Source organism: Euprymna scolopes, chromosome 36, assembly GCF_053919585.1.
Source record: "Euprymna scolopes isolate OS-2025 chromosome 36, ASM5391958v1, whole genome shotgun sequence".
In the NCBI taxonomy this organism is placed as follows: Eukaryota; Metazoa; Mollusca; class Cephalopoda; order Sepiida; family Sepiolidae; genus Euprymna; species Euprymna scolopes.
In genome coordinates, this window is record NC_136517.1 from 9,002,501 (window position 1) to 9,030,000 (window position 27,500).

Here is a 27,500-nt window from a genome sequence, read left to right on the forward strand (position 1 = left end):
TGATCGGCATTGCTGCCCTGGCTGAATAATATTTAATATGAATTCTTTGATAGTTGCCTGGGCTAGATTTCATAATGGAAGGTCGGTTTTTCATCCATTTTGAATGTTATGTATTACATAAAGGAGAGGTGAATCACAATATTATTAGTTTCAATATATTTAAAACAAAAACAAAAAACGAAAGACAAATGAGCTGGGTGATGATGCAAGAGAGATGTGGAGAGACTGGGAAGAAGGAAAGTGGGAGAAAGATAATGGATTGAAAGAGGGGTTTTAATATAAAGATGATACGCAGTTTTTAATCTTTTTTTCTTTTTTTTTATGACCCTGGGCAGCGCCGGGTATCCTTGCTAGTCAAGTATCAAATGTGACAGGTTCGTTAATGTCTGCATTGGAAAATGTGAAATTCTTATGGGAATGAAACATCAATTTCTATGTACATCATCCAGATTCGATTTGTTTTGTTTTTTGTTTGTTTTATAGCATTCACCCTAGACAGCTTGAATCGGCCTCTTCCAAAGGAGGAAGTGTCAAGGGAATATTAAATTCACAAACGGTCTCCAGTCACCTGTAAGATCCTTGTGTCATGTGACCTCTTCTTCACTGCTTGACAGAAAGAGAGAGCGTCATGGAAAAATTCACAGAAGCTACACCTGAAATGATTTGGACTGAACTGTTAGAAGGCTTGGTTTTTAGAGGTGGTGGTGGTGGGGGGGGGACAGAAGCCGTGGTCAGCCTACAGACGTCCAAACATTTAAACACAACATTGGACACATTGTAGGCATTGACCTTTGGATGATTGCCTCTGTACATAATGTAACCCTTACTCCTGCTGGTGATATCCCCAACTTTTGGTTTTGGTACCTGCTCACAAAAAGGTTGCCGCTCTGATGAAGACCGCAGATGTTAAAGGGTTTCGTTGCGTGAAAGGTCCTTAAATGCCAAAAAGCTTTCTACTCTAATAGTTTCCCCCCCATCAAAGACTTTGGAATTCCATTCCTGCTACCTGCTTCCCTGGCTGTACTGATATGCAGAAGTTTAAATGTAATGTAAACCAACGTCTTGTTGATCTTTCCTAGGCATTGTTCCAAATAGTAGCCCCTTACATCCAATTGGTACTATGCCTTATTAGGGGTGAACGTGAGTGAAGTGAAAAAAAAAAAAAAACTATCATGAGAGCAATTGCCGAGTGTTGGTCATCAAAGTTATACCAGTGAGGAACAGAGGTCACTTTCAAACACAAAAAATAATAATTAAACGATTTTTTTTGTATAAAAATAATTATTCTGAGTAACAGTTACAACAGCTTGCAGACGTCAAAACATTTCAAAACAATGCTGGACACATCATGGCCATTGATTTTTAAATAAAGTTTGGTTCAAAATTACATTCAGGTTCACGAGTTTCACATACAGATTTCTAAGTTTGAAAAGATACGCTTGAAGGAGATCAAAGATGAGAGTAATAGCCTGAATAATCCAAATATATATGAATTATCAGTCCTTATCTAAAAAATAAAGTATTTTTGTTTTACTTGTGGTTAACTATGTTCGTATCATTTGTACACGGAATGCCCCCATATTTTACAAAATAAAAATAGTTTGGATACAATTAAAAACATTTTTTTTTCCAAATAAAATAACTTTGATAAAATTAAAAAAATTTTTTTACAAAATAAAAATAATTTTTCTTGCTATCACTTGGTGCAACGCCATGTCCATTATGAATAAAAATGTGAAAAATTATATTTATTAAATTATATTGCATTTATTTTTTTTATACTAATAGCAAAAATTAATTAAAATGAAAAGAAAGAATTGTCTGTTAGCATAACGTTTTGTATGAATAATTTATCATTTAATAATTTACCGTTTTTAAATACTATCCAGACGCCAGAATATAAGGTGAGTGATGATGCACTACGAAGATAATGGTGCCCCTTTTTTTTTCATTTGCTATTCTTTCACAGCACAAATTTTTGGTCAAATTAAAAAAAAAATGCTTTGAAATGTTCAAAGTCATGCACGAAAATTTTAAAACTAGAAATTTATAAGGGAAAAATTCATGGATGCAAATCTGTATAAAATATGATTTCTTATCGATTAAAACTAAATTCTTTATTAGTTGAGATTCTTAGTGAATCCGATTGGATGCTGCATTGTATTTTTAGAATAGATTCAATAGTTGGTTAGAAAACGTTTTCTTGCACTACTTTTTTTTTCCTTTTTTTTTTTTCAAGCCTTGGACAAAACTATTTATTGCGTTTGGACTTTTTAATTATTCAGACTATTATTCAGACTATTATTCTCATCTTTAGCACTATTTTCATCACATTTCGGACAGCATAACCACTGACCTTTTTCAGTTAAAGACAACAAAACGTAAAAAAAAAAAAAAAAAAAAAAAAAAAAAAAAAAATGGTAAAAATATATATATATATATATATAATATATATATATATATATATATATATATATATATATTATATATATATATACAACAAAGAAATGTTACCAAACGCAAGATACTCGTTTACCTAGCTGGATAAGGTTTTTAGAGTTTAAACTTATTTTAAGGTGTTTATTTACTTTGAAATACAAGTAATGTTATTGACAAATAAAAGTATTATGTTGGAACAAGAAAAAAATGGTGGACGTGAGACGGTAATCTTTGGTATCTCGATTTTTGAGTTATTATCGAGACTCGAGGTGACCGTCTCATGTCGGCCATTTTTTTTCTTGTTCTAACTTAACTAGTTGTGTTTCAAACTAAATAAACGCTTTAAAATAAGTTAAAATAAAAAATTATCCAGCTAGGTAGAAAAGTAACTTAATTTTCGTTTGGTAACATTTATTTATTATATATTTGATTTTTAAGAACTTTTTCGTTTTGTTGTCTATATTCTGGTTTCATCAGTCATAACCAAATCGAAGGTGATATTAACTTAACACTCTACCTGATCATGACTGAGAGAACGAGAAGAATCTACCTTCCAGGATTAGATAAAGAGTCCAGTTAAAAAATGAGTATAGATTCCGAGGTCAAAAAGATGCATTGGCTAAAGATGAGAACAGCAGTCCGAATAATCCAAGTTATCAATTCTCATCTCAAAAAAAGTCCGAAGCACTAACATCTTGTTGCATACATTTTTTTTTTGTTCAAAACTTTTCTCTCCTTAAAATAGTTGTGCATTATTTTTGTTTAATCAGATAACATGATATTTAGTTCTGATTTTTTTTTTATTTTAGATATATATTTTTTAATATTTTTTATTTATTTTTATTTTTTAGTTTATATTTTTTATTATTTTTGTTCAATCAGATAACATGATAGTTAGTTCTGATTTTTTATTTTATTTTATATATATATATTTTTTAAATATTTTTTATTTATTTTTATTTTTTAGTTTATATTTTTTATTATTTTTGTTTAATCAGATAACATGATAGTTAGTTCTGATTTTTTTAATTTAATCTTTTTGTTTTATATTTGTTATTTTTATTTATTTTTTAGTTTATATTTTTTATTTTTGTTTTATATTTTTTATTTTTTAGTTTATATTTTTTATTATTTTTGTTTAATCAGATAACATTATATTTAGTTCTGATTTTTTAAATTTTATTTATTTTTTTTTGTTTCATATTTTTTATTTTATATTTTTTTTATTATTTTTGTTTAATCAGATAACATGATATTTAGTTCTGATTAAAAAAATTTTTTTTCATTTTATATATATTTTTTTTATATTCTTTATTTTATATTTTTTATTTTTTTATTTTTTATTTTATATTTTTTATTATTTTTGTTTAATCAGATACTATGATATTTAGTTCTGATTTTTTTTTTTCTGCATCAATTAAAATTTTCTTTGTCCTGGGTATGACTTTAAAAGACATCCAGTGGGTAGACTCCATTCAGGGGCTGTGGGAAATGTGGAGTTGCCCCTTAGTTACCATTTCTCCCAGGTTCACTTTGGCCCAGAGTGGTAATACCTGTTAGGGCCACTGGTGTTACCAGATCAGGTTGTCTGAAGATACTGGCTTCCTGACCAAAAATACACCAAATATTACAAACGACTGGGGACCACCTATGAATTTAATATTCCCTTTGGAGGAAGCCGATTCAACCCGCCGAAGGTGAATGCTGTACAGCAACAACAAAAACAAATTAAATTTTTCTATATAAGATAAAAACTTAAAAAAAAAAAAAATGATCTTAAATTTGAAAACTAAAGATTGATAAAAGACATGAGTTTTATTCTGATTTATAACTTGGTCATTTTGAAAATTTTATTTCACATTTTGAAGCAACTTTATTTCTGTCAATACATTGGTTATGAAAACTAGAAGTTTTTGTTAAAGAAGACACCAACATGATACAATCCTGGGTTTCTCTAGTTCTCTCTCTCAGCCCTCAAACCACCTGGATATGGCCTTAAACTATATCCGATCGGGCTTTAGGGAGTGTGGAGCCACCCTTTAATTACCATTGCTCCCAGGTCCACTCTGACCCGGAGTGGCAGTACCTGTTAGGGTCCCAACTATGGATTAAATAGAAACCAACTTGAAAAAAACAGATATATTCTATTAAAAAGTTTTCTTCAAAATCACTGGATTTGGCATTAAATAATCTGAAAAGGGTTGATATGCCGTAAAACAAAAACAATCAACCATCAAACCACCGAAGCATAGGCCATTGTTGGGATACCTTATTCCCTGTTGACCGTTTCTAGTCCTGTGTAGTTCCAAGAGGCTCATCCTCCCAGGCATTGCCTTTTCACCCTTTGAGAAGGGATTAGTTTATTGCTAATCATCCGGAATTTTTAATTTTTATTTTACTCTTATTCATCCTGAACAAGGCATATTGTCATTTGTACATAAAAGGGCTACTATTTGGGACAATGTTTAAAGCAAACTATGTAGGGAGTTGTGCAATAAGATGTCTGTTCACATTACATTTAAAGTTCTGAATGTTAGTTTAGTCAGGGAAGTAGGGAGGAAATTCCAAAGTTCAGCAGTCTGAGGGAAGAAACTATTAGAATAGAAAACTTTTCAGCATCTAGGGACCGCTACAGTGAAGAGGTGGGATTTTGCTATGAGGTTGCGACATCGGTGGTGCTGGAGTAGATTTTCATGGTCACCCAGGGTTAGACGTTTCGTCAGCAGCTAGGATTGATACAAGTGCTTCCATATTAACCCCAAAAGTTATAAATACAGAGAGAAAGGCAAGTCCTGGCAGTACTTGTCGAAATGAAAAGTAATTTTTACTATACTTATTGAATCAGTTTCATTTCTACAATGAAACATTTCAAGTTATGGAAGGTCCTGAGTTTTATTAATTATGAACAGCAAATTAAGGCACGACAAAGGCATGCCAAATGCCTATGACTGATTCTCTATTTGTGTAATATTTAGGCACGTCATTCAAGCAACCTGGGATTCTTATGTCAAGGACAAGAAGCAACTGATTTTAATTTAGGCCAGGAGTCCCAAACTACAGCCCGCAGGCCAAATCCAAACCACCAAAGTCTTTAATCTGGTCCTTGGAGTTATTATGTAATACATAAAAATATTCAGGAAAAATCTAAAAAAACGGAAATGTATGAAAATGGTTTTTTTTTTGTTCATAAAATGATTATAAGAATGAGGTTTTAGAGAACTAGTTTCACTAAAAAGCAAAGCTAATTAGCAAAACAGTATAAAACATGTTTAAGTTATATTTTTGTTAATGTTTATTTCGGCTCATATAGTTTTAAAAAGTCAACAATATGATTCACCGTTCAAAAACTTTGGAGATTCCTGCTCTAAGGCGTTGGCTTTCCAAATCCCACTTTCCCGACCTTGTGTCACATCTTCCTGTCCTGAAAGGGAAGCAAACACAATCTAGTTCTCTTGGACCTTGACCGAGTCTAAACCAGTCTTAACAATGGCGCAGATGTATATTTCTATTGTTGTGTTCTTCACTCAGTCTTTTTCACATTGTTTTTTCTCTTCATTCTTTCTGCTGCTAGTTTTGTTTCAACACTTATTGTTTTTCCTGTCTTTCATCTAATGCATTTATCGACGCCTGTCTTAGCATCATTTGTTTAAACTTAAATTTTATATTCGATCACTACACACCTATTGTCACTGGAGATGTACAGGGTGGCCCACTTTAAAGTAGCCCAGAAAATGCAGTAGATAGGAGGAACATTCTTTTATTGTTTAAATTACCTGTAGTATTGTTTAAATTACCTGTAGTGTTACAAAAGATGATGTAAGTGCTCCCCGTTGATATCTATGCATTTCTGAGCACGTTTAACAACGTTTGCAGATACTGCTTGTAGATTCTCTGGTAGCGTTGGTAATTGTTCTCCTTTAGTTGGTCTAGATTGTGAGGATTATTTGCATAAACTTTTTGTTTTAAAATCCCCCAAATATAAAAATCACATGATGACAAGTCCGGGGAACGTGGTGGCCATAACCTTTTACTTATTGTTCTCTCTTCCGTAAACATGCCATGAACTCATGTCAGTGATCTCTGAGACGTGTGGCATGTAGCGCCGTCTTGTTGAAAAAAGAATTGCATTTTGTCTTGTGGTGTCAGTTGGTCATTAAGAGAAAGATTGGATAAATCAGGCTACTTTTAAGTGGGGCACCCTGTGTGTGTATATATATATATATGTGTGTGTGTGTGTGTGTTATTGTTACTGCTGGTTTGATATTGTTAGACCGGATTTAGGAGAGATAGATAAAATGGCATGTTAGTTTAGGGATGGGTAATGAAAATAATTTGTTTTTGTGTTTTTATCCAAAAATGAATACCCCAGCTAAAAAAAAAAAAAAAAAAAAAAGACAATATCAGAATTATCTGATCTTAATGAAACTTTTCGTATTTATTTTTCATTAATAAATGAATGTTAATATAAAATATATATAAAAAAACAAAAACTAATCGCCCCTCCCTCCCCTTCATTTCCAGGACAACGTGCATCTTATTATACTTGTGGTGACCACCTTTACAAAGAGATAAAACTCTGACGACGTAAATAGTAAGGGGGGGGGATAAATGCAGCTCTCGGTAGAAACTCATACAAAAAACGAAATCAGTAATATAAATACAAAAAAGAAAAAGAAAATATCTTAAGAGTTTTAAATACTGCTTCAATCTTTTTTTTTTATTTGCACCTCCAGAGTTTTGTCTTTGTAAAAGTAATCACTGATTTTTGTATATAATGAAACATTTTTTGTATATAATGAAACATTTTTTGTATATAATGAAACATTTTTTGTGAATAATGAAACATGTTTCGTCCTTGAAATTAAAAGGAGAGAGTAAATTAAGTGACTTAAAAACATCTAGAAATTTGTGTGTTGTTTTTTTTTTATTGAATAAAATAATTTATATACATATCTATTTATTAATTGATGTGAACTTGAAGGACCGATTATAATTAAGATAACACTATAGTATATTTACAAGAGTGTATTTACAGAAGTATAGAAAGTCTACCACCACATTCTATCGTAACTCAGCATATGATGCCTGGAAGAGTCCATCTATTCCCCAAATGAGGTAGATCAACATCACACCATAAATAAACCATAGCATAAATAAATGTTGAAAATTTCATTAAGATCAGAAAAGTCTTTCATTATTGGTGGATATTTATGTATTTAATTTTTTTTTTTATTAGGACTATTCATGTTTGGTGCTCACTTAGAATTACACTTCTTTAAAAAAAAAAAAAAAAAAAAATACAGAAAAGTCTTTGTTTTATGTAATCGTCATGGAACGAAGATGCCATATTTGAAAAAAATCTTATAAATTCTTTTTTTTTTTTTTTAACTAAGGAATGAAAAAATTTAATTTATAGCAATTTGAATACTAAATATATTCATTACAAGGTTGAATTTGATCTTAATACTTCGAATTGAGTTGCCCCCTCCCTTTTTCACGTTCACCCTTAACAAGGCATATCGCCACTTAGATGTAAGGGGCTACTATTTGGGACCGTGCCAAGGAAAGATTAATAAGATTTTTTACTGGAGCAAAAAACGTGGTCAACCAAAAATCACAACGTCTCGTTTAGTCATAAAGTTTGATTTTAGTTTAAAAAAAAACTATTTGACTAATTTGCACGATGTTTGGAATATGACATCATTGTTTCATTACGAGTATGAACATCATAAAGATTTTTCTGTTATTTTGTTTTTTGTTAATTAATAAGTGTAATTCTTAATAAATATCCATTTTTTTTTTTTTACTTAAAAAAAAAATTTGTTTCATGTTCAATGTCCATCCCTAATTATTTGGACCATCCATAACTATAAAAATGTGGTTTTCACCAAAAAAGAATCTTTGTACGCTGTCTTGTTACATGTTGAAATAATATGGTTTTCCACATTGATTGATATGGGTTGTCCTCTTTGGAAATAAACTATGGCTTTTTCATATATGGAGAAATTAATTCTGATTGGCTTGTTTGATCATGTGACATGAAAAGGATTTAAAGTTGATATTTCAATTACTGAATGAAGTTTATTTTAGTAATGATATGTGGGGGAAAATGTTAGGCCCTTCTGTATTGGAATGTTCGTACACCTGTGGTAATGGTCCATCTAGAAGCAAGTCTTAGATAAGAAAGTAAGTGAACAATATTTTGAGTTATCCCCCTTTTTTCAAGGAAACGATATCTCCATGGTACCTCTTCCAATAACTGCATTGAGAAAAAAATTTCACTCCAGGCTCATTGTAAAAGATGTCTACTTCATCTCTGCAGAACTAAAACCCCATCTCATCCTATCCCAACAAGACCATCAGTTAGCAATGGATGGTGACCTATGATGTCTAAAAATTAGATCCTGATGGCTGAGCAGTTCATATCTTGGTTACCTAAATGGTGATTTGCGGCACTCCATTCTAGTTCCTAGACAGGAGGCTCTATCTGATTAAGCCATTATTTGCAACATACCCTAGTGTAATGTAGTTACTGGTTCCATATTTAAATGACCAAGCCATATTGATGACTCAAATGCTGAATTAATGTCCCGTCAGCATTTAAGCGCGGCGTGAGCGTGACGTCATGGAATGAAATGCGTATATATGCATCAAGATTGGAAGAAAGGAGGAGGAAAAAGAAAAGGAAAAATGTGTGGTAAGTTGAAAGATATGACAAGCACGAATTTCCTCCTCCTACCCCGTCGAAAGCAAGACGGCTGACCGTGAGGCTTAAGGAGAATTACTGTAGCACAACAGCAGATTGTAGCTAAGAGCAAAGGATTACTATCTGACCAGGAAAGAGACAGAAAGAGCGAATCTATTGTGTCGTGTTGTAAATATGTGTCAACAACTTGCATGTGAAACTGGACAAAAAAAAAATTACTTTTTCTTTCATCTAAAAAAACATTTTATGTCAAAGTTTTTTTGTTTTTTTTTGTTGCAAGTCTTTACATACGTTTCGTCCACCTTAAAAGTAATAACGGTTCGTCCACCTTAAAAGTAATAACGGTTCGTCCACCTTAAAAGTAATAAAAAAAAAAACTGGCAAAAAAGAAAAAATTCTGATTGAACTTGATTTTCGATCAGACATCCATCCTTTTTCTAATATTTAACTCTTTGCTGCCAAATTGTACTTTTGAGTTGTCTTTTAAGAATGAAATATTTCTTACTCTTATGGCTTGTCAGCCCAACTAGTCTTCAAAGTACAGATCCATGCATGGTTCACTAAGTGAATGAGAGCTGTGTTCATGTTCATGCGTCGCTAACTTCCATCACGTGTGGGTTTCATGATTCAAAAATTTAGTTATTGCATCCCAAAATTCCAGCGGTAAAGGATTAAATGCTAGCAGATGATGATGGTCGAGGGTCACTTGTTCTATAGAAATGAAAGGCGTAATCAGCTAAATATTAGTTTTGGCTATTAAAAAACATTTAAAAGTAAAGACTTTTATGTAAACTTTTTAGGGACCTTTACAGGGGTGGGATTTTGCTGTACGTCGAAGGAGAGAGCAAGTGCTATGAGTTCATCAGAGCACATTCCATTAAAGTACTTGTAAAACAGTCTCAGAGGTGCAACATTACAGCGACATTATGGGACATATTAGATTTGAGACTCTTTTTTTGGACCTTGTCTAAGAGTGAGAGACTAGTGATAGATGCACTAACCCAGATGTGTCAACAATACTCCATGCATGAGCAAATTGTGGCTTTGCAGTATTTTGCAGTGTAACGTGGTGAAAATGTTTGCTGATCATGAGAAGCGCCATAAAATGTGCATATTTTGGAAGGTGGATTTTAAGATGTTTTTTTTTCTTTTCATGTTTATTCTTATTTTGTTTTTTTGCTATTTGTAATGTTTTTCTTTTTCTTTCATTTTTGTTTTTCAGACAAATAGTTTTGAACAACTCTGCATAAACTACACAAACGAAAAATTGCACAAATTTTTCAACAATTACGTTTTCGCCTTGGAACAAGACATTGTAAGTCATTTTGAATTTCTTTTCTTTTCTTAAAAAAAATATATTTTATTTTAATACAGTTGCAACCGATTTCCCTTTAATCTGTCTCACTGAGTTAGGAAACGTCTCTTCTAACAATTTTCATTAGCTATAATAATGATTATTTTCAGTAAAGAAAACTTAAGCAAAATAAAATATATTTATATCAGTAACATAGAGAAAGAAAAAAACCCTGAAAAACTAGGCTAGTCCAAATCAAATATCAGTATGTCAGACGGATTGCTATTTGGTCTGACTTTAAAAATCCGGCAAGACAACTTTATATGCTAGACTATTGCAAAAATATTGAAAATGTATAGGTATAGGAGTTATCTGTCCCTGACAATAGGAGGCAACCAAACTGATCTCTCTGGACAGAAAGGCAACCAGAGTAACTTCCCCTGATTTCTATAAAATACCGAACACTGGCGTAGCTATTTGTATTTTATATTGTGCTCACCACAAGCCGGAAGGGTACAATATCCCACGTACTTAACTCTTACAGAAAGGAGAAATAAATGTATTAAACATTAAAATTTGAAGAAAATATGATGAGTCTTCCAAAGTTGGTAGCAGAAATACAATTTGAGGACTGCATGCAGCCTCTGTGTTTTAGACTTTTTTTTAAAAAAGCCATCGTCATAAAAACTGTAAGCAATAAACAGAGGTTACTAAACTAATTAGGGAATGCATAGAACTTATGATATATCATGATAGTTATCCAATGTAAAACTCTGAAAACATGACAGTGATAAGTACTCATTCACACAGTTGTGAGGCAGCATGTTCAGGACTGCAGAACACAATGCCAAAGGAGATTGATGATACATCTCTGAGCAAACATCAATGTGATTATGCAGCGGGTCATATTCTATGCATTGTTTATTTTTAGCAAACCTTTATACAGGGTGGAACAATAAAATTGTCGCCCTAGAAAAGACGACATGATTCCATTTCCATTTGATAAAAACCGGTTTCTTTTTTGTTGTTGTTGGCCAGTTGTGTACAAATGCCAAGAGCGATAGGAGCCTTCTATCATGTCTGAAAGTGACGCAATGTTTAACAAGCGTCATTGTACAGCTCATGCTTTCTACGGATCCAAATTTTGACAACAGGACCATTGCCAGCTCCTTCCAAATGCATCGCTGGATTGCCACGCATGACAGGGTCGTGCCAAGGGTGATAAAAACAAAGTTTCCAGCCACGGTTATGGTCTTTGATGTGATTTCAAGTGAAGGCCACATCATGCCACTTCTTATCTTCAAAGTCGGCTTGAAAGTCAACACCCAAATGTACCTGGATGTGCTGAAGAGTGTGGTGATTCCCTGGTGCAATCAGGTGGCAGCTGGCAGACCCTGGGTGTGGCAGCAGGACTTGGCATCGGTCCACAAATCCAAAGAAATCCAGGCTTGGCTTCAGAAGGAGTGCTACGACTTTGTACCCTTCTTTCACTGCTCCACCTCTTTCCCTGACTTAAAACCGCTGGACTACTTTGTCGCGTCATACCTTGAGAACATCAACAACATGACTTCCCGCAACACCAAAGCCAGCCTGATCGCTGCTGTTCCCTGAGTATTCGCTGAGCTCCTACCTGCACTTGTGGAAAAGGCATGCTCCCAGTTCCAGACCCGTATCAAGCCAGTGATTGAAGCTGAAGGCGGCTACATTAAATAGATGTCAGTTCTACTATATAATCAAGTTGAACTGATTTTTCAATAAAACTTTTAAAATAAAGCTGTAGTGTTGTATTATTTAGAGTGACAAATTCATCGTTCCACCCTGTGTATGTGTATGTGTGTGTTTATATATATATATATATATATATATATATATATATGTATTAGACTCTCACTACAGTGGCTGCATCTTTTGAGTACCATTACTGCATATGCATAATTTAAACTTGTCCTCCACTACTGCATGTGTATATGTTAATCTTGACTTCTTTCATGGTATGTAGATAAATTTTATTTATTTTTACTAATACGTCACCACTTATAAAAGCTAAAAAAAGATCACTCCCTTTCTCTTTCTTTCTCTGTCACCCTCTTCGCTCTCTTATTCTTCTCTTTATTACGTAATTCCTCTTCTGCTTCTTTGCTCTTTGTGTATATCCCCCCCTGTTTCTTTCTTTATTTTTTTTTAATTCCTTAATTTTTCTCTTCTACTGATTATTTCTGCTGTCTTTTTTTCTTTACTTTTTCTGCATTTTTCATTTTAATGAAACAAATCTTTCTCCATTTAATTTTATCTCTGATTTTCTATAGAATTTTCTTTGCGATTTACTATCTGAGATTCTCTTAAAGAAAGAAAAATAAAAAGTAGTAGTAGTAATAGAAATAATTTTATTTTTCATTTTAAAGAGGGGATCAATAATAATAAAAAAAAATCCTAGTATTTTTCTTTTTCCTTTCTTTCAATTTTTATTTTTTCTCTTTTACTGATTCTTTTCCTTTCTCTGTCTGTTTTTTTTTTTTTCATTTTAATAAAACAAAACTTCCTCCATTTAATTGTATTTTTGATTTTTGATAGAATTCGGTTCCTATTTGAAATCCTCTGAGAAAAAAAGAATAAAAATAATATTGTTTTTATTTCTTGAAAGATGACACTAATCAATGAAATGATGAAACAAGAAAAAAAAAAAAAAAAAAAGGAAATCCTAGAAAAAGAGAAGAGGAAACACCCAAATAAAAAAATGGAAGAAATGAAAAAGAATCTGAAAGGGGCGGGGATAGGAAGAAACGAAAATAACGACGAGAAATAAAAAAACAAAAAAGAAATATATATAAGAAAACATAAGTAAATTGAAATGACAGCAAAAAAAAAAAAAAAGGGAAATCTTAATTCTGATGAATTTAGAGAATGTCTATCAAATTTCCTATTGTAACTTTTACTCATTTGAAAACAAGTACAATTTTTTTTTTCTTTAACTGGCATAAAACTTTAAAAAAAATAATTTATGGTGTACTTGCATAGATGGCCGATATTGCCCGGAGGTCATGGATAATAAGACAAGAGTTTTAATTAAAAAAAAAAAGTGTATAACATCTTTCCTTCTCTCTTCCTTTCTCTTTATTTCCACATTTTTAATCATTTTACTTGTTGGGCACACCTCTGCCCCTTTCGTTTTTGGCAATTGGTTCAATACAATAAAGAAAACGAAATATATAACGTATATTATTTTTAAAGCGTTATATAGTTTCTGTACCGTTAAAAAGTTATTACACACACACACACACTTTCAATTATAAAATGTATACTCATAATATATATATATATATATATACACTTTCAATTATAAAATGTATACTCATAATATATATATATATACTCATAATATATATATATATATATATATATATATATATATATAAATTTCAAATTGATACAATTAATTAAGCTCAATAAAAATGTTTTAACACTTTCATAGCATTAGTTTACATTCCAAAGCTAAATATATATTTATATTTTTTCCTTTCATAGTATTTTATCTATATATTAATACGATAGCGTGTTTTATTTTCTGTGTCACGCTTACATCCTGGCCGTTTGATTGTTATGTACTTCCATTTCTTGTCATAAATAATTTTACCAAGAATTCTTCATAAGTTTTGGTTCCGGTTTCGATTATAACTGATGGCACTTAAGTAATCTATTTTTTTGTTATAAATAATTTTATCAAGAATTCTTCATAAGTTTTTGGTTTCGGTTTTGATTATGGCTGAAGAAACCCAAGTTATATATTTTTTTTTTTTCATAAGTTTTTATTTTTGTTTCGTTTCAAGCTAATGCACCCAACTCATATGGATATTTTTTTTTTTTTTTTTTTTGAAATCGCAACTTTATAAGATATAAAAATCAATAGAACATTAACTCTATAATAATTTATACAAAATCTGCAAGAATTAAAATATTATATTTAAGCGTACTTTACGACTGGGCTTTGCCTGGTGTTCGTGCTAGCTTAGATAAATACTTTTGCAGTTTTAACAAAAAAGCTACAATAATATCAGAGCATCCCCATTTACACTGAACATCTACAGAATGCCAACATCAATATATTACATATGAATGAGTCTCCTGCGGAATTTCCACAGGCCCCGCTAGTATGTATTAATATGTATGAAGAAAAAAGTTTTCCTGAAAATAACGTTTTATGTTGAAAGAGTTGGATAAAATTAAATAAATGATTTTATTCATTGAAAAATTGAAAAAAAAAAAAAATAGCAATATTTGACTAATGTTTTTAAATAGTAAATATTAGACTTGACTCCCATCAGTGTGTATATTTTGAATTTAAATCTGATAACAATGCGTGTTTATAAATAACAATTGTTAAAATAAACTTTTCTTTTTTTTTTTTTTTCAGTATAAAAAAGAAGAAATCAGCTATTCTCACATCAACTACACAGACAACAGTCTTTGTGTGGAACTTATTGAGAAAGTAAGTTTGACCGATTTGAAAAGTTTTCTTATCAGCCCGAATGATTCTAATTGTTATTTAAAAAAAAAATCCGGAAATTTACAAAATGGTTTATGATTAAAAAGTTGAAAAAAAAATATATATATATATATATATATATATATATATATAAACAGGCAGACGACACTAAAACAAATATAACCATGGTGACAGTAGCTGATTAATCCATTGAAGAACTAATTGTATTCTGAAAAAAAAATTTCCACGACAAAACCCCAAATTGCAACACATAGACATAAATGTACCCTTTTGGTAAAACCCTGTCCTTTAACTCATCATATTTTACCAATAAATCACAAACAAGATAACGAACACGAGCCACAGTTTTAGTAATACATGGATATGACAATAATAATAATAATAATAATAATAGATATAATAATATCTACAAGTTCTCTATCCCCATCCCCTCCCATTGCTAGATCCCCCCCCCTCAGAAGAGTGATGCTAAATAGTCAAGAAGGATCAAGGAGGATGGAAAGACTGAAAAGAGAGCATTGACCAGACCTCTGCTGGACAAGTGCAGAAGGAACTGAGACCTTGGGGCTGCCAGCGAGAAATCGATGTCAAGAGGCTGCTGCGATAACGCAAGTTTATTTGCAAATGTTATCGAAAGAGGTGGAGAGTACTGGAAATCTGGGGAGACTTGTCACTCAGCTTCCAGGGAACATCACAGGCTGTTTTCAATGAGAGCTTTGATAATCTGTGTGAAAGCTCCTTGTGAGCCAATAATAATGATAGATATAATCATGATAATCATAATAATAATAATAGATATAATAATGATAATAATAATAATAACAATAATAATAATAAATATAATAATGACAATAATAACAATAGATATAATAATAACAATAATAATAATAAATATAATAATGACAATAATATTAATAGATATAATAATGATAAATATAATAATGACAATAATAACAATAGATATAATAATAACAATAATAATAATAATAAATATAATAATAATAAATATAATAATAACAATAATAATAATAATAATAATAAATATAATAATAATAAATATAATAATGACAATAATATTAATAGATATAATAATAATAAATATAATAATGACAATAATAATAATAAATATAATAATGATAAATATAATAATGACAATAATAATAGATATAATAACAATAATAATAATAAATATAATAATGACAATAATAATAATAGATATAATAATAACAATAATAATGACAATAATAATAATAAATATAATAATGACAATAATAATAATAAATATAATAATAATAATAATAAATATAATAAACGTAACAAATATTGAACACATTTTGCAATGAAATAGCATTTCAAACTTATGTGTGGCAAACTAAACTGAAGCATGATAGACCTTCAAAAAAGGCCTCTCCTAGACTCTTAAAGCCAGACTCTTGGACTGATTGTTTAGGACGTATCCTCAAGTTGGTATAAAACAAGAAACAGTAAAGAATGTACTTGTCATTAAAAATTGTTTTTATTTAGAAATTATTTTACAGGATTCTAAAACGTCGTCTTTTTTCCGTTTTTTTTTTTTTTTTTTTCAATAATAATTTAAAAAAAACATTTTGACTTGAAATAACCTTTATTATTTCTATTTTTGTATAATATAAAGGGTAATTGTATGTATGTATGTATGTACATCTGGCTAAAAGTAAAAAACAACAAAACAAACACCTGCAAAGTTAGTATTTTCTAGATCAGCATTGTCCCGGATGAATATCTAAAATTTAGAAAAAAAAAAGTTATTCATTCTTTGACCCTAAACTGGTGTAGATTTTGTCAGAAAGATGAGGTCTGTTTTCCAGCCATTTTATGTACTAACTTAAGGGAAATTACTCTGCTTTTTTATCAATGAGTTAATTCCCTTATGGGAACTCCTTTCTCAAGTAATCTATATAAGGGAGAGTTGTCTGTGCATGTATGGCCAGGTAGAAGAGTGTACTGAATGAAGAAGAGAGGAATGGAAAGAGGGGTGGGGTTGAGAATAGATAAAAATAGAGACAGAAGTTTTAATAGAAATATGTTATACTTTTTCCCTGCTAGTCTATTATATGAAATGCAATTGTATGTTACCAACTAAAAGTAAAAAACAAACAAACTACAAAACAAACACCCACAAAATTATATCTTTTATCGGTGTTGCCCTGGATACATAATATCCTTTTTTTTTCTTTTTTTTTTTTAACCATTTGGGGTTTAATGAAACCAGGTTTCATTAAGGAGGAGGTTGAAGGGATGGGTCAGCCATTTCCAATGCTGTCTATTAATAATAATAATAATAATAATAAAGGAGGTCAAAAACTTGTATTATTATTTTCCATAGAGAGAAATGGTTTAGGCATACATGAAAGTTGCGAGAGAGAGAGAGAGGCGTGAAAAAAAAAAAAAAAAAAGGAAGGGAAAAAGATAGAGATAGATAGAGATGTTACACACATGTTTAACCTCTTTTATTTTGTTTTTATGACCTTATACAATGCTGAACAGCTCTGTTTATATATATATGATGGACTCTCCGTCAATTTTGATTATGAGATTCCGACGACCATTTAATGAACCTTGTGCTTGAATCTACAGTGACATTTAAGACCCGCTAATGAAATGGAACAAAATCACAAACTGGACAATAGTGTGGACGAAGAATGCACATTGCTCTCACACCCTCTGAAACTCTATTTTTTTTTCTCTTGTTTTTCGCAGCTTAACAATGTTGGATGCAAAAAAATTCTTGATTCCAGTGTCGATTGCGCTCCTCCAAGCGTTACGGTCTGAGGCAGCATTCTCAAAATCAGTGTGTGCAATATTTTCAACTGCAAAATAACTTTTCAGCTTATCCTTAAACCAAAGCAATTGTCGGCCAATATTCCGTTGACCATCTTCAAGCTGACTGTACATGAGAATCTTTGGAATTCTATCATATTGCATCCATACAACATGACCAGCGCATCGTAGCTGTGCCTTCATGAGAAAGCTTTCAATTCCATATATAATTAGTTTTTTTTGGAAAAAGAAATCCAGCAAAGTGCTCAATCATAAGGAAAATCTGAAAATAAGAGTGTATTTATATATTTTTTGTTTACAGAAACTTTTTAGATGAGACAAGTTATTGGTACCGTCGGTTTCAAACCCAATAATTAAGACCATTTTAGATACCCATATCAAGCTCTCGTCATGAGTATTGGCTGATGAGAGCTTAGTATGGGTATCTAAAACGGTCCTAATTATCGGGTTTGAAACCGACGGTACCAATGACTTGTCTCATCTAAAAACTTTCTGTAAACTATATATATATATATATATATATATATATATATATATATATAAGTGGCCTGGCAAGTCCACAGGGGAGACAACTGAAGTAGTTAAACTGAAGCTGGCCTGCAAGACACTATATATGCAAATGTAGGCAAATTTGGGCATATTTTATTGGTTTGAAAATATTGGTTCTTTTTTACCAATTGTCATGAAATTTTAACCATAGAATTGTATTATAATCTTCCAAAAGTTTGCAAATTTTCATGCAGTTTTGTCCCATAGAACAAAAGATATGAGCATTTCAATATTCAATTTGGCTACCAGTATAGACATATATATATATATATATATATATATATATATATATATATATATATATATATATATATATAGAGAGAGAGAGAGAGAAAGAAAGATATACCACCTTTTTTGGCAATTTTATAAGTTCCAAATTTCAGTGACTATTGATCAGAATTTAACAAATGAAGACTCGTTAGAAAGCTAATGACCTGAATTGTGTAGTGGGTTATGTGACATTTGTCATCAAGAGGATCATCCAGAGCCTATTTTTGGCACTTTTTTACAGCCATAAAATGTTTCAATCATAGTCATTTGTTTTCTTAGTTTTGCATATGAATTACAAAATATCTGATATTCTCCCAAAACCTCTGGCCTTGATGGAGGGAAGACTAAAACTTGTTGCTATGGTTTCAAATGATCTGAAATAACAGCAAGGGGAGACTTGATTCCAAATATTTCTCATATGTTATATCTCTCCTCTTTGATTTTCATTCATAAAGTAAATTTCACAGTGTATAAGGATTATTTGATACTGGAGATATTCATAATCGTACCCTAATTAAAAAGAGGGGAGATATAACATATGAGAAATATTTGAAATCAAGTCTCCCCTTGCTGTTATTTCAGATTATTTGAAACCATAGCAGCAAGTTTTAGTCTCCCTCCAATCAAGGCCAGAGGTTTTGGGGAAAGCTCTGTTTTATTATGAGGGGAATATTGAGCTTCTATTTCTTTTGCAAGATGATAACTAAATTCATTCTGACAGGTTTTAAATTTTTATTAAGAACTGAAATCAATTTTGAAAAATAAAATATTTTTTTCATTTTAGGCTCCCCGGTGTATACTCAGAATTTTGGATGAAGAATGCCGGTTCCCACAGGTAAGAATGATGTTTGTTTTGTTTATCTCTACATTCAAATTTGAATCATTTGTCAGAGACTGATTGAGGGGGGGGGGGTTTCGCCCTTGTCCATTCGCACTTTTCTCAATAACTACGCCTTGGAATTTTTTGAAATTTTGCACAAACATTAATTTTTTTATATATTTATTTTATTGATTTTTATAAAATTTTCTGAATAATTGTAACTAACTGATTTCTATATAATTTTGTTTGTCTATACTTTGCGATAACCATTGGGTGTGCCCCACAAGCTCTTTCAGGGTTAATAAAAACACTCCATTTTTAGGACTATTTTACCATATTTTTCCAAAATTTTCTGTGTATATATACTTAGCAGTTTTGCATGGTGTTGAACTCAAATTTAAATATGTTACAACCTTAGGGACTTTTGGGACTAAATGGGGAAGCGGGGGTGCAAATGATGGACTTAGTCATTTCTTTTTTTGCATGGTGCAGAACTCAAAGTTACATATGTTAAGGCCTAAAACTGCACTGTTTGTTCATTTTCACCAGAATTTGACATCCCCTGGGGACTTTTGGGGCTAAAGTGGGGGGCAATGCTGAACTTCGTCATTTTTTTATGCCTCATCCACTGTGCACTCATGGGGGACCATGCATGCTTCACTTGTTTTTCAAAGAAAGCACCCACATTGATTGTAATAGCATTACGGCAAAACAAAACAGCACAACGCAATCTAAATCAGCTAAGCTGTGAGAGAGAGATAATGTCACATAGCGTACAAAGAGGGACCCCAAACATTGTTATTGCTAGCTGTCTTGTCATGTCAGTCATCAGCAATTTTATTATCGACCCAATCTACTCTCACCTGCCTTCAACTCAAATCTTTCCCGAGGAACCTTTCAAGCAGTTAACTTTCCCAAACTGGACACTGTCCTCAACTGTCGCAAGCCCAAGACCATCTGCAAATTGTTCACACACAGGTCGCAAACAGTCACAAAACTGATCACCATCCCAAAAACTAACCGCAAACCAACCCAAAACACATTGACCTCCATCGTTCAGTTGTTTGTTTCAAATCATTGCCACACCTTGATTCACAATCTTATTTTAGTTCTTTTTGTGTGCCTTGTCGAACAACTTCTTCTCCATTATTCTGCTGATAAACTTATTTCCTCTTTTTCTTTCTCTCTTTCTTCCCTACTTCCTAACATGGGGGGGGGGGCAATAGTGCACCTATTTCTAAAATAGCACTGTAAGCTTAAATTTTCATTGTTCAAACAATATATATGACATGGCAGATAAATACAACTATCAAATTAAATGTAATGGATAAACTCAAACTGACGCAACTTAAGACCTAATGGTGGAATTAGTTATGCAGTTTCAATTTTATTGATTCGATCCGTGTGTGTGTGTATGTATGTATATATATATATATATATATATATATATATATAATGCGAATAATGGAAATTTTATTCCGATGAAATAAAGAAATAAAAAAGAAACAAACCAAGTTATGTGGTCATCTTCCAGAGGAAGTCCTGAAATAAAATGGAAACGTTGAACACATAACTTGGTTTGTTCCTTTTTTATTTCTTACATTATATATATATATATATTTTACATGTAATATTTTTTACTTTTGTCAGGCAGCATATCTGTGATGCTATATTTTGGGACGTCTTTCTTTCATCAGGGGCATGTGTTCAACTTTTTAATGTGCATGCCACCTGATGCAAATAAGAACATATTGATTGCATAAACGTACACACACGCACACGCACACACACGCACGTGTGTGTGCGTGTGTATAACAAAATAAAAGTTGATTCCATCATTTTATTTCAAGTTGTTCTGCTTTTTATAAATTTCTAAATTGCTTCAAGTAAACTACTTGCACCTTTTACTACTATCAAAATAAATTGTAAATTTCAACTAATTTGCATATTGTGATGGCACCCATCTTGAATTTATGATGAAGTTGACCATCCACTCATGTGCATATGAGTTAATTTGTCTCCTTGACCTACTCCTAGTTCTTTCTAACATAAATTCCTCTTCCTTGGCCACTCCCCTTTAGCCATATTGGATTTTTCACAATTTTTAAACAGTCATAGGAAGATGATTAACTGTTGTTTTGTAATAATTTGTGCTGCTTTGTCCTCTTCCGTAGCAAATGTTGATAATAATAACAATAACAACAATAACAACAATAAAATAATAATATAATAATAACAACAATAATAAAATAATAATGATAATAACAATAATAACATAATAATAACAATAATAAAAATACTACTACTACTACTAATAATAATAATAGCATAATAATAATAATAATACTAGTAATAACCATAATAAAATGATGATAATAATAATAAAATAATGATAATAATAAAATGATAATATTACTACTACTAATAATAATAATAACAATGATAATGATAATAATAATAATAATAATAATAATAATAACTCGCAGAACCCATGGAAATTCCACGGTAGTTGAAAATATTTAAAACACATAACGACAAATTTAAAGCAAATTTTTTAACAAATATCATTTTCTTAATAAGGTTCATACATTCATATTTCATTTTTTTTCTATCATAATTTGTCTATTACTTTCACTTCAGCAGCCACCACAATGCCACATTTACTCAATACACTACCCTACTTCAAATATCTTCAATGGTTTAAAATCATATCTATTTACAAAGGAATATTTACAATTTAATTGGGGGGAAAATACTACACTTTAATTTTGACCTGAACATTGGGGATATTATATATCCAGACAAATTATTCGTTTTTCCCACGAAGGTAAAGTTAGATACAAGGTCGATTTTTAATATGGGGTACATCCACCTTAAAAGGAAAACCAATCACTGTGAATATAGGAACAAAAATAAAAATAACCTCAGCTGAAAAGAATTTCTCTTTCTCTGACAGAATGCACATCTACTCAATGTTTTAAAATTAATTTTATTTATAAAAAATATTTACAATTTTATAAAAAAAAAAAAAATCATTAAGTGCGATATCAATCAAAAGCATACTCTAAAATAAAAATCTAAAATTAACAAAATAAAAAATAAGGGGCAGGTTAATAATACCCTCCGAACCCTTGTTAAAAATAAACTACTTACTGGTTTCATTTCCTTTCACAAAACCAGCAGGTTGTGTGAAGATGTAAAATGGGGGAGGGGGAGTTTGTGGGTGGGGGATATCTTTCCAAGATAACACTTGGATATTAGCTCGAAGATTCGGATATATATTCAGCCAGAAGAAGTTGTCCTTCATTTTTTCTGGCAAAATCAGATTTTACAAACACGAGCTCATAAATTTGTCATCAAAAATTAATTTAGGAAAAGAAGAGTTATTTCCCTTGAACCGTTTGTGACTTAACTACAGCGTCTCTATTAAACAAGGCCGATAGACATTAGTCGCGTGCTCTCGTGTAATGAATGCGTGAATGTAGGATTGTCATATAATTCTTAAAGATAAACTAAAATGGCCGAAAAATGGGCTGAAATGACTTAAATAAATAAAAAGTAAATGACTTTAACGAACTTAAGGATGAATTGAATGAATGACCTTAAGAATGGCTTGAATGCTTAAAAAATAACTGGAATCCTTTAAAAACAACTTGAATGATCTGGAGAATGACTTGAATGGTTTTGAGACTGACTGGTTGAAAAGTGGGTGATCATTTTACATTAAATTAATACAGAAAAGTGATCCCCCACTTTATGTCACAAAGTTACAAACATAAGTACAGCATGTAATAAAAACAGATACTACACTTTGATCTTGGCCAAGAAAAGGGTATTTATTTGCTCCCCCACCGAGCAAATTAGGCACAAGGCCGATTTTTAATGTGAAGAGTGGAGGGGAAATGGGGACCAACTCCCCGGGGAGTAGGGGAGCTGGATAGTGACAATTGGTATGAAAGGTTGCCCCTACATTGACCAAAGTCTTATATGTGGGGTTGCCCCCAGATATGGTCTTTGCTTGTAGTATCTGCCGGAACAGATACTACACTTTGAGATATTAAATTTTTTATTCACAGGAAAAAATATACAATAGGGAAAATGAACAAAAAACTTAGGCGCAAGGCCAACTCAAAAAGAAGGGAGGATGGTAAGGTTGGTTGATCCATCTCGTCTCTATTGGAACTCTTAAATGATTTTTCTCTCGACCAGCATCTTTAATCATGCTTACCCTTTTAAATTTGTATTTATGTGTGTGTGGTGCGGAGGGGAGGGGGGTGTTCTTCCTACTTAATCCCAATTTAAAATTTTTTTTTATATCAAAAAATACAAAAAAGATAACAATATTAATAAAATTTCATTTGTGTCGAGGGACATGGGAGAAAAAAAAAAAGACCCTGGTTAGTAAGGCCCTGCCTACCCTATCTGAAATGCTAGACCACCCATTTCACTCTGGTTTGTAAAGGAACCAGGGTTTCATTGGCAGCCTCTAAATGGATGGGGGTAGGGGTTGTGTCCTAAATAGGAGAGAAAAGAAAAATTTGAGGGTGGCGGAGGGGTGTTAGTGCTTGGTTTGATTTCCTCCAAGCTGGGTTGAATTTCGAGAGGAGGGGGAGGGGGCAAAAGAAAAAATTGTTGTTCTTGGAGGTTGGGGGTCTTGGAGGCTTTCTAATAAGGGAAAGAAGATTTGTTCGGCTGGCCGAGAGGCTGAAGGAAGTAAAATTGGAAAGGGGCGGGGATCGGACAGAAACCCTAGAACCGAGCGCTCCACACCTAGGCGGGGAACACGTATTCAAATTTGGCCCCTCTTCGTACACATAGACTTGCTATATGTATCCATCTTCTTTCAAAAGTCACGCGATGCAGCCTTCTTCTGTCGCATCTGATCTTTACCTGTAGTTGGTGTTTAAAGAAAGCGATCAGATCCTGATCAGAAAAAGGCAGCACGCCCCGGCCATCTTGCAGTCTCGACGTCCAAATCACCATTCTCGCCACGGCCAGGATTGTGATGTAGACCATTTGTCTCTCTCAGTCCCATGGCGGCCTCACGTTGTCCACGGTAATCGGGCGAGGATGCTCGGGGTTGATGCGAGCCGTCACCTCGCCAACATACAACCAGTACTGGCAGAGTTCGCGGCAATCGAAAAATGCATGATCAATTGTTTCTGTGGCCATCATCCCGCAACGGAGACAGGCCGGCGACTCCAAGAAACCAGAACTGCATTGTATATTGTTGAGGGGAAGCGCGTTTCGGGTCAATCGCCAGGTCAGAGAGAACTCTGAATTGTTCAGATGACTTGAACGTGGCGCCCAGCTCTACACGGAGCAGATCTCACTCTGCTGCCAATCCAAACGCGCACATAGCGAGTCGTCGGTGGCTCCCCTCACTAGATCTCTGTGGAGTTCCCTACGGGTGGCAGTCACAAGGTCGCTGGACCCTGGTAGTCATTTTAGTGCGGCTCGGCACTTTTTCAGGAAGGCTGAATCTCCTCGCGGCCTGCGACGACTCTCGATAGTGGGGTCGAGAATGAGGTTGGGAAAGGAGGCAGTGATTGCGGGATGCCACGGTTGATCATCTTGAAGGTAGTGGCTAAGGAAGGCCAGCCTCTTGACGTCTCAATGACACCTCAAGTCCGGCATTCTCAAACCTCCCTCACGTTGAATACAGACCTGTCTGCTCACCCAGTGTCTTCCTCTGTTCCAAAGGAGCGAGAACAAGAGTTCGACAACAGCTGTTAGGTGTTGTGCAGGAAGAGAAAGTATGGCCAATCGGTAAAGGATAAGAGGGAAAACGTACGTGGCGCATGCCTCAGCTCTACCCTTTAAGGAAAGTTTCCTAGGAAGCCACATGTTGACCGCAGCTGCCACCTTTAACTGTACCTCCGACCAATTCTGATCCAGCTTGAGACCCAGTCCGAACCACACGCCGAGGATCCGAACCAGGCCACCCATCCAGCATAAGGGTGCCGGGAGGTTTGCGTTGCCACTCCAGGCACCCAACCGCAATCCGACCGACTTGCTGCGATTTATCTTGGCCCCCGTGATTCTTTCGTACTGTACAAGCGCCTCCGACACAATCTCGATGTCTCTGAAGCCCGACACAAAGACCATGAAATCATCGGCAACCGTGGATACCTTGGCAGCTGAGCCACCAGACAGAGCCATTCTGCGCAGGGCCGAATTAGCCTCCCCACGTCTCAGTTTATGGAGCAGAGGCTCCAAGGTCAAGATGTAAAGCAGGTGCGACAGTGGACAACCCTGACGAACCGACTGAGAGGTAACTAAGGGTTTTGAGCGCTTTCTGTTGACTTGTACAACAGCCGTGGGCTGTCGATACATCACGGAGATCCACTTGCAGAAGTCCTCTAAGACAGACGCCAGGAAACGATGGTCGACCCTATCGAACGCTTTGGACTGATCTAAGTTGATCAGCGCGGCTTTTTTGTCATCATCATCTATTCTCCTCTCTAGGATTGTGCGGATCAGGTGCAAGTTGTTCTGAATCGATCTCCCCTTTACAGCGTAGTTCTGTTCTGGTTCAACCAACTCTTCGATAACAACCTGCAGCCGATTTGACAGAACCTTGGCCAAAATCTTCAACTCGGTGTTAAACAGAGTTATGGGCCTGTGATTGTCTAACTCTTCCCCATCATGCCCATCACCTTTCCTCAGCAATGTGATCACTCCCTTGGTTACCTGCCCTGGGATGGATCCCTGAGCAAATCAATGGTTGAACACATCCGTCAGAAGAGGCAGAAACATGGGTGAACGCCTCAAATACAGTTCGTATGGCAGACCATCGAGTCCCGGCGATCTGTCACAGCTGACCTGCTTCAGCGCAGTAAAAACCTCCTGCTCGGTCACCTGGCCCTTGCAACTAGCCGCTCTAGCCGGGGAGAGTCAGCCAAATAGTCGCTAAACTGAAGGACCGGAAGATTGGGCTGCTGCGTAAAACGCTCCTCAAAATGTTCTTGAAACCCTTCGCAGATCTCCCAAGTTGATTCCAGGGTGCGTCCATCCGGATGTCTTACCTTTGCAATGTACTTGTCCAAGCCACACTTAGAAATTTCACGATGCGCGTCAGTGTTGGAGTTGACTGCTTCATTGCCTATCTTTCTAAGCCTAGCTCTGACTACTTGACCTTCGCTATTCTCACGCAGAAGGTCCTGCTTAGCTAGTTCCAGACTAACCCTATCGCCTTCCCCCGTAGCCCGGGCTAGTTTCTGCTCTAGCTTCTTCTTCGTCTTGGCCTTATCTAATGTGAGGCGCTGGGCATACTTGATGGAGAAGGTTTTAATTTTGGCTTTTAGACCTACCCACCACTTACTCCCGGTAACCGCCCCCACTAGTGCTTTTTGAATTAATTCTATTAGCTTTTCTTGAAAGTCTTGTATCTCCAGAAGTGAAGTGTTTAACTTCCAGTGAGTCACTAACTTAGGCTTATTTCCTAGCTTCAGCCAGGCCATAACTAGTTCATGGTCTGTCTGGCCTAGTCAAGTGAACCTGGGACAAGATAAGAAGTCTACTTCGCCTCTCCTAACTAACATCCTGTCCAAGTAAATGTTTGGATAGGAGGAAACACTATTGGTCCACGTCCACATCTCCCGATCCCGCCCCGGATGCTCGACCCGAAACCTGTCGATCAGACCACATCTAGCCATCAGATCAGCCAGGCTGGACTCGCACCTCTCCGATCCTCTAGCATCGCCTCCTACCTTATCTATCTCGGGGTCTAAGATAGCGTTCCAATCTCCCATTAGCACTACAAACGCATCAAGCTGACTGAAGAATGAGACCCTCTCACGAGCGGTGCTGAGCGCATGAACCACGATCACCCGAAACACAGAATCTTTTACAGCAACATCGGCCACAACCAGCCTGCCCACTGCATCCCTATGAACAACGTCGACCGTCGCTTGCGAGTGTCGTTTTTTGGTGGGGCGGCTCCTTTTCAGTGTCTTTTGGGCGTGACTCTCCTTGGTTAGAGTCTTTTTCGGGAACAGCTTCCTGTTTTGGGGAGTCGGCCTCTTGGGGAGCATGATCTTTTTTGTTTACTTTGAGGTCATCTGCCCCTTCCTCGTTTGTGAGGTCCAGGCGGTATGCC

The 27,500-nt window shown here is 34.1% G+C and overlaps 1 protein-coding gene across 2 annotated transcripts in view; it reads left to right on the forward strand.

The window, feature by feature from the left end:
* LOC145260324 (myosin-VIIa-like) overlaps positions 1 to 27,500 on the forward strand; it is a 965,294-nt gene that overhangs the window by 194,566 nt on the left and 743,228 nt on the right. For both annotated transcript variants that reach the window (XM_080118214.1, XM_080118215.1), the window contains exons 8-10: positions 10,368 to 10,460; positions 14,848 to 14,922; positions 19,364 to 19,414. In XM_080118214.1, coding sequence (XP_079974340.1) covers positions 10,368 to 10,460; positions 14,848 to 14,922; positions 19,364 to 19,414 — 219 coding nt within the window. The remainder of the gene's footprint in view (positions 1 to 10,367; positions 10,461 to 14,847; positions 14,923 to 19,363; positions 19,415 to 27,500) is intronic.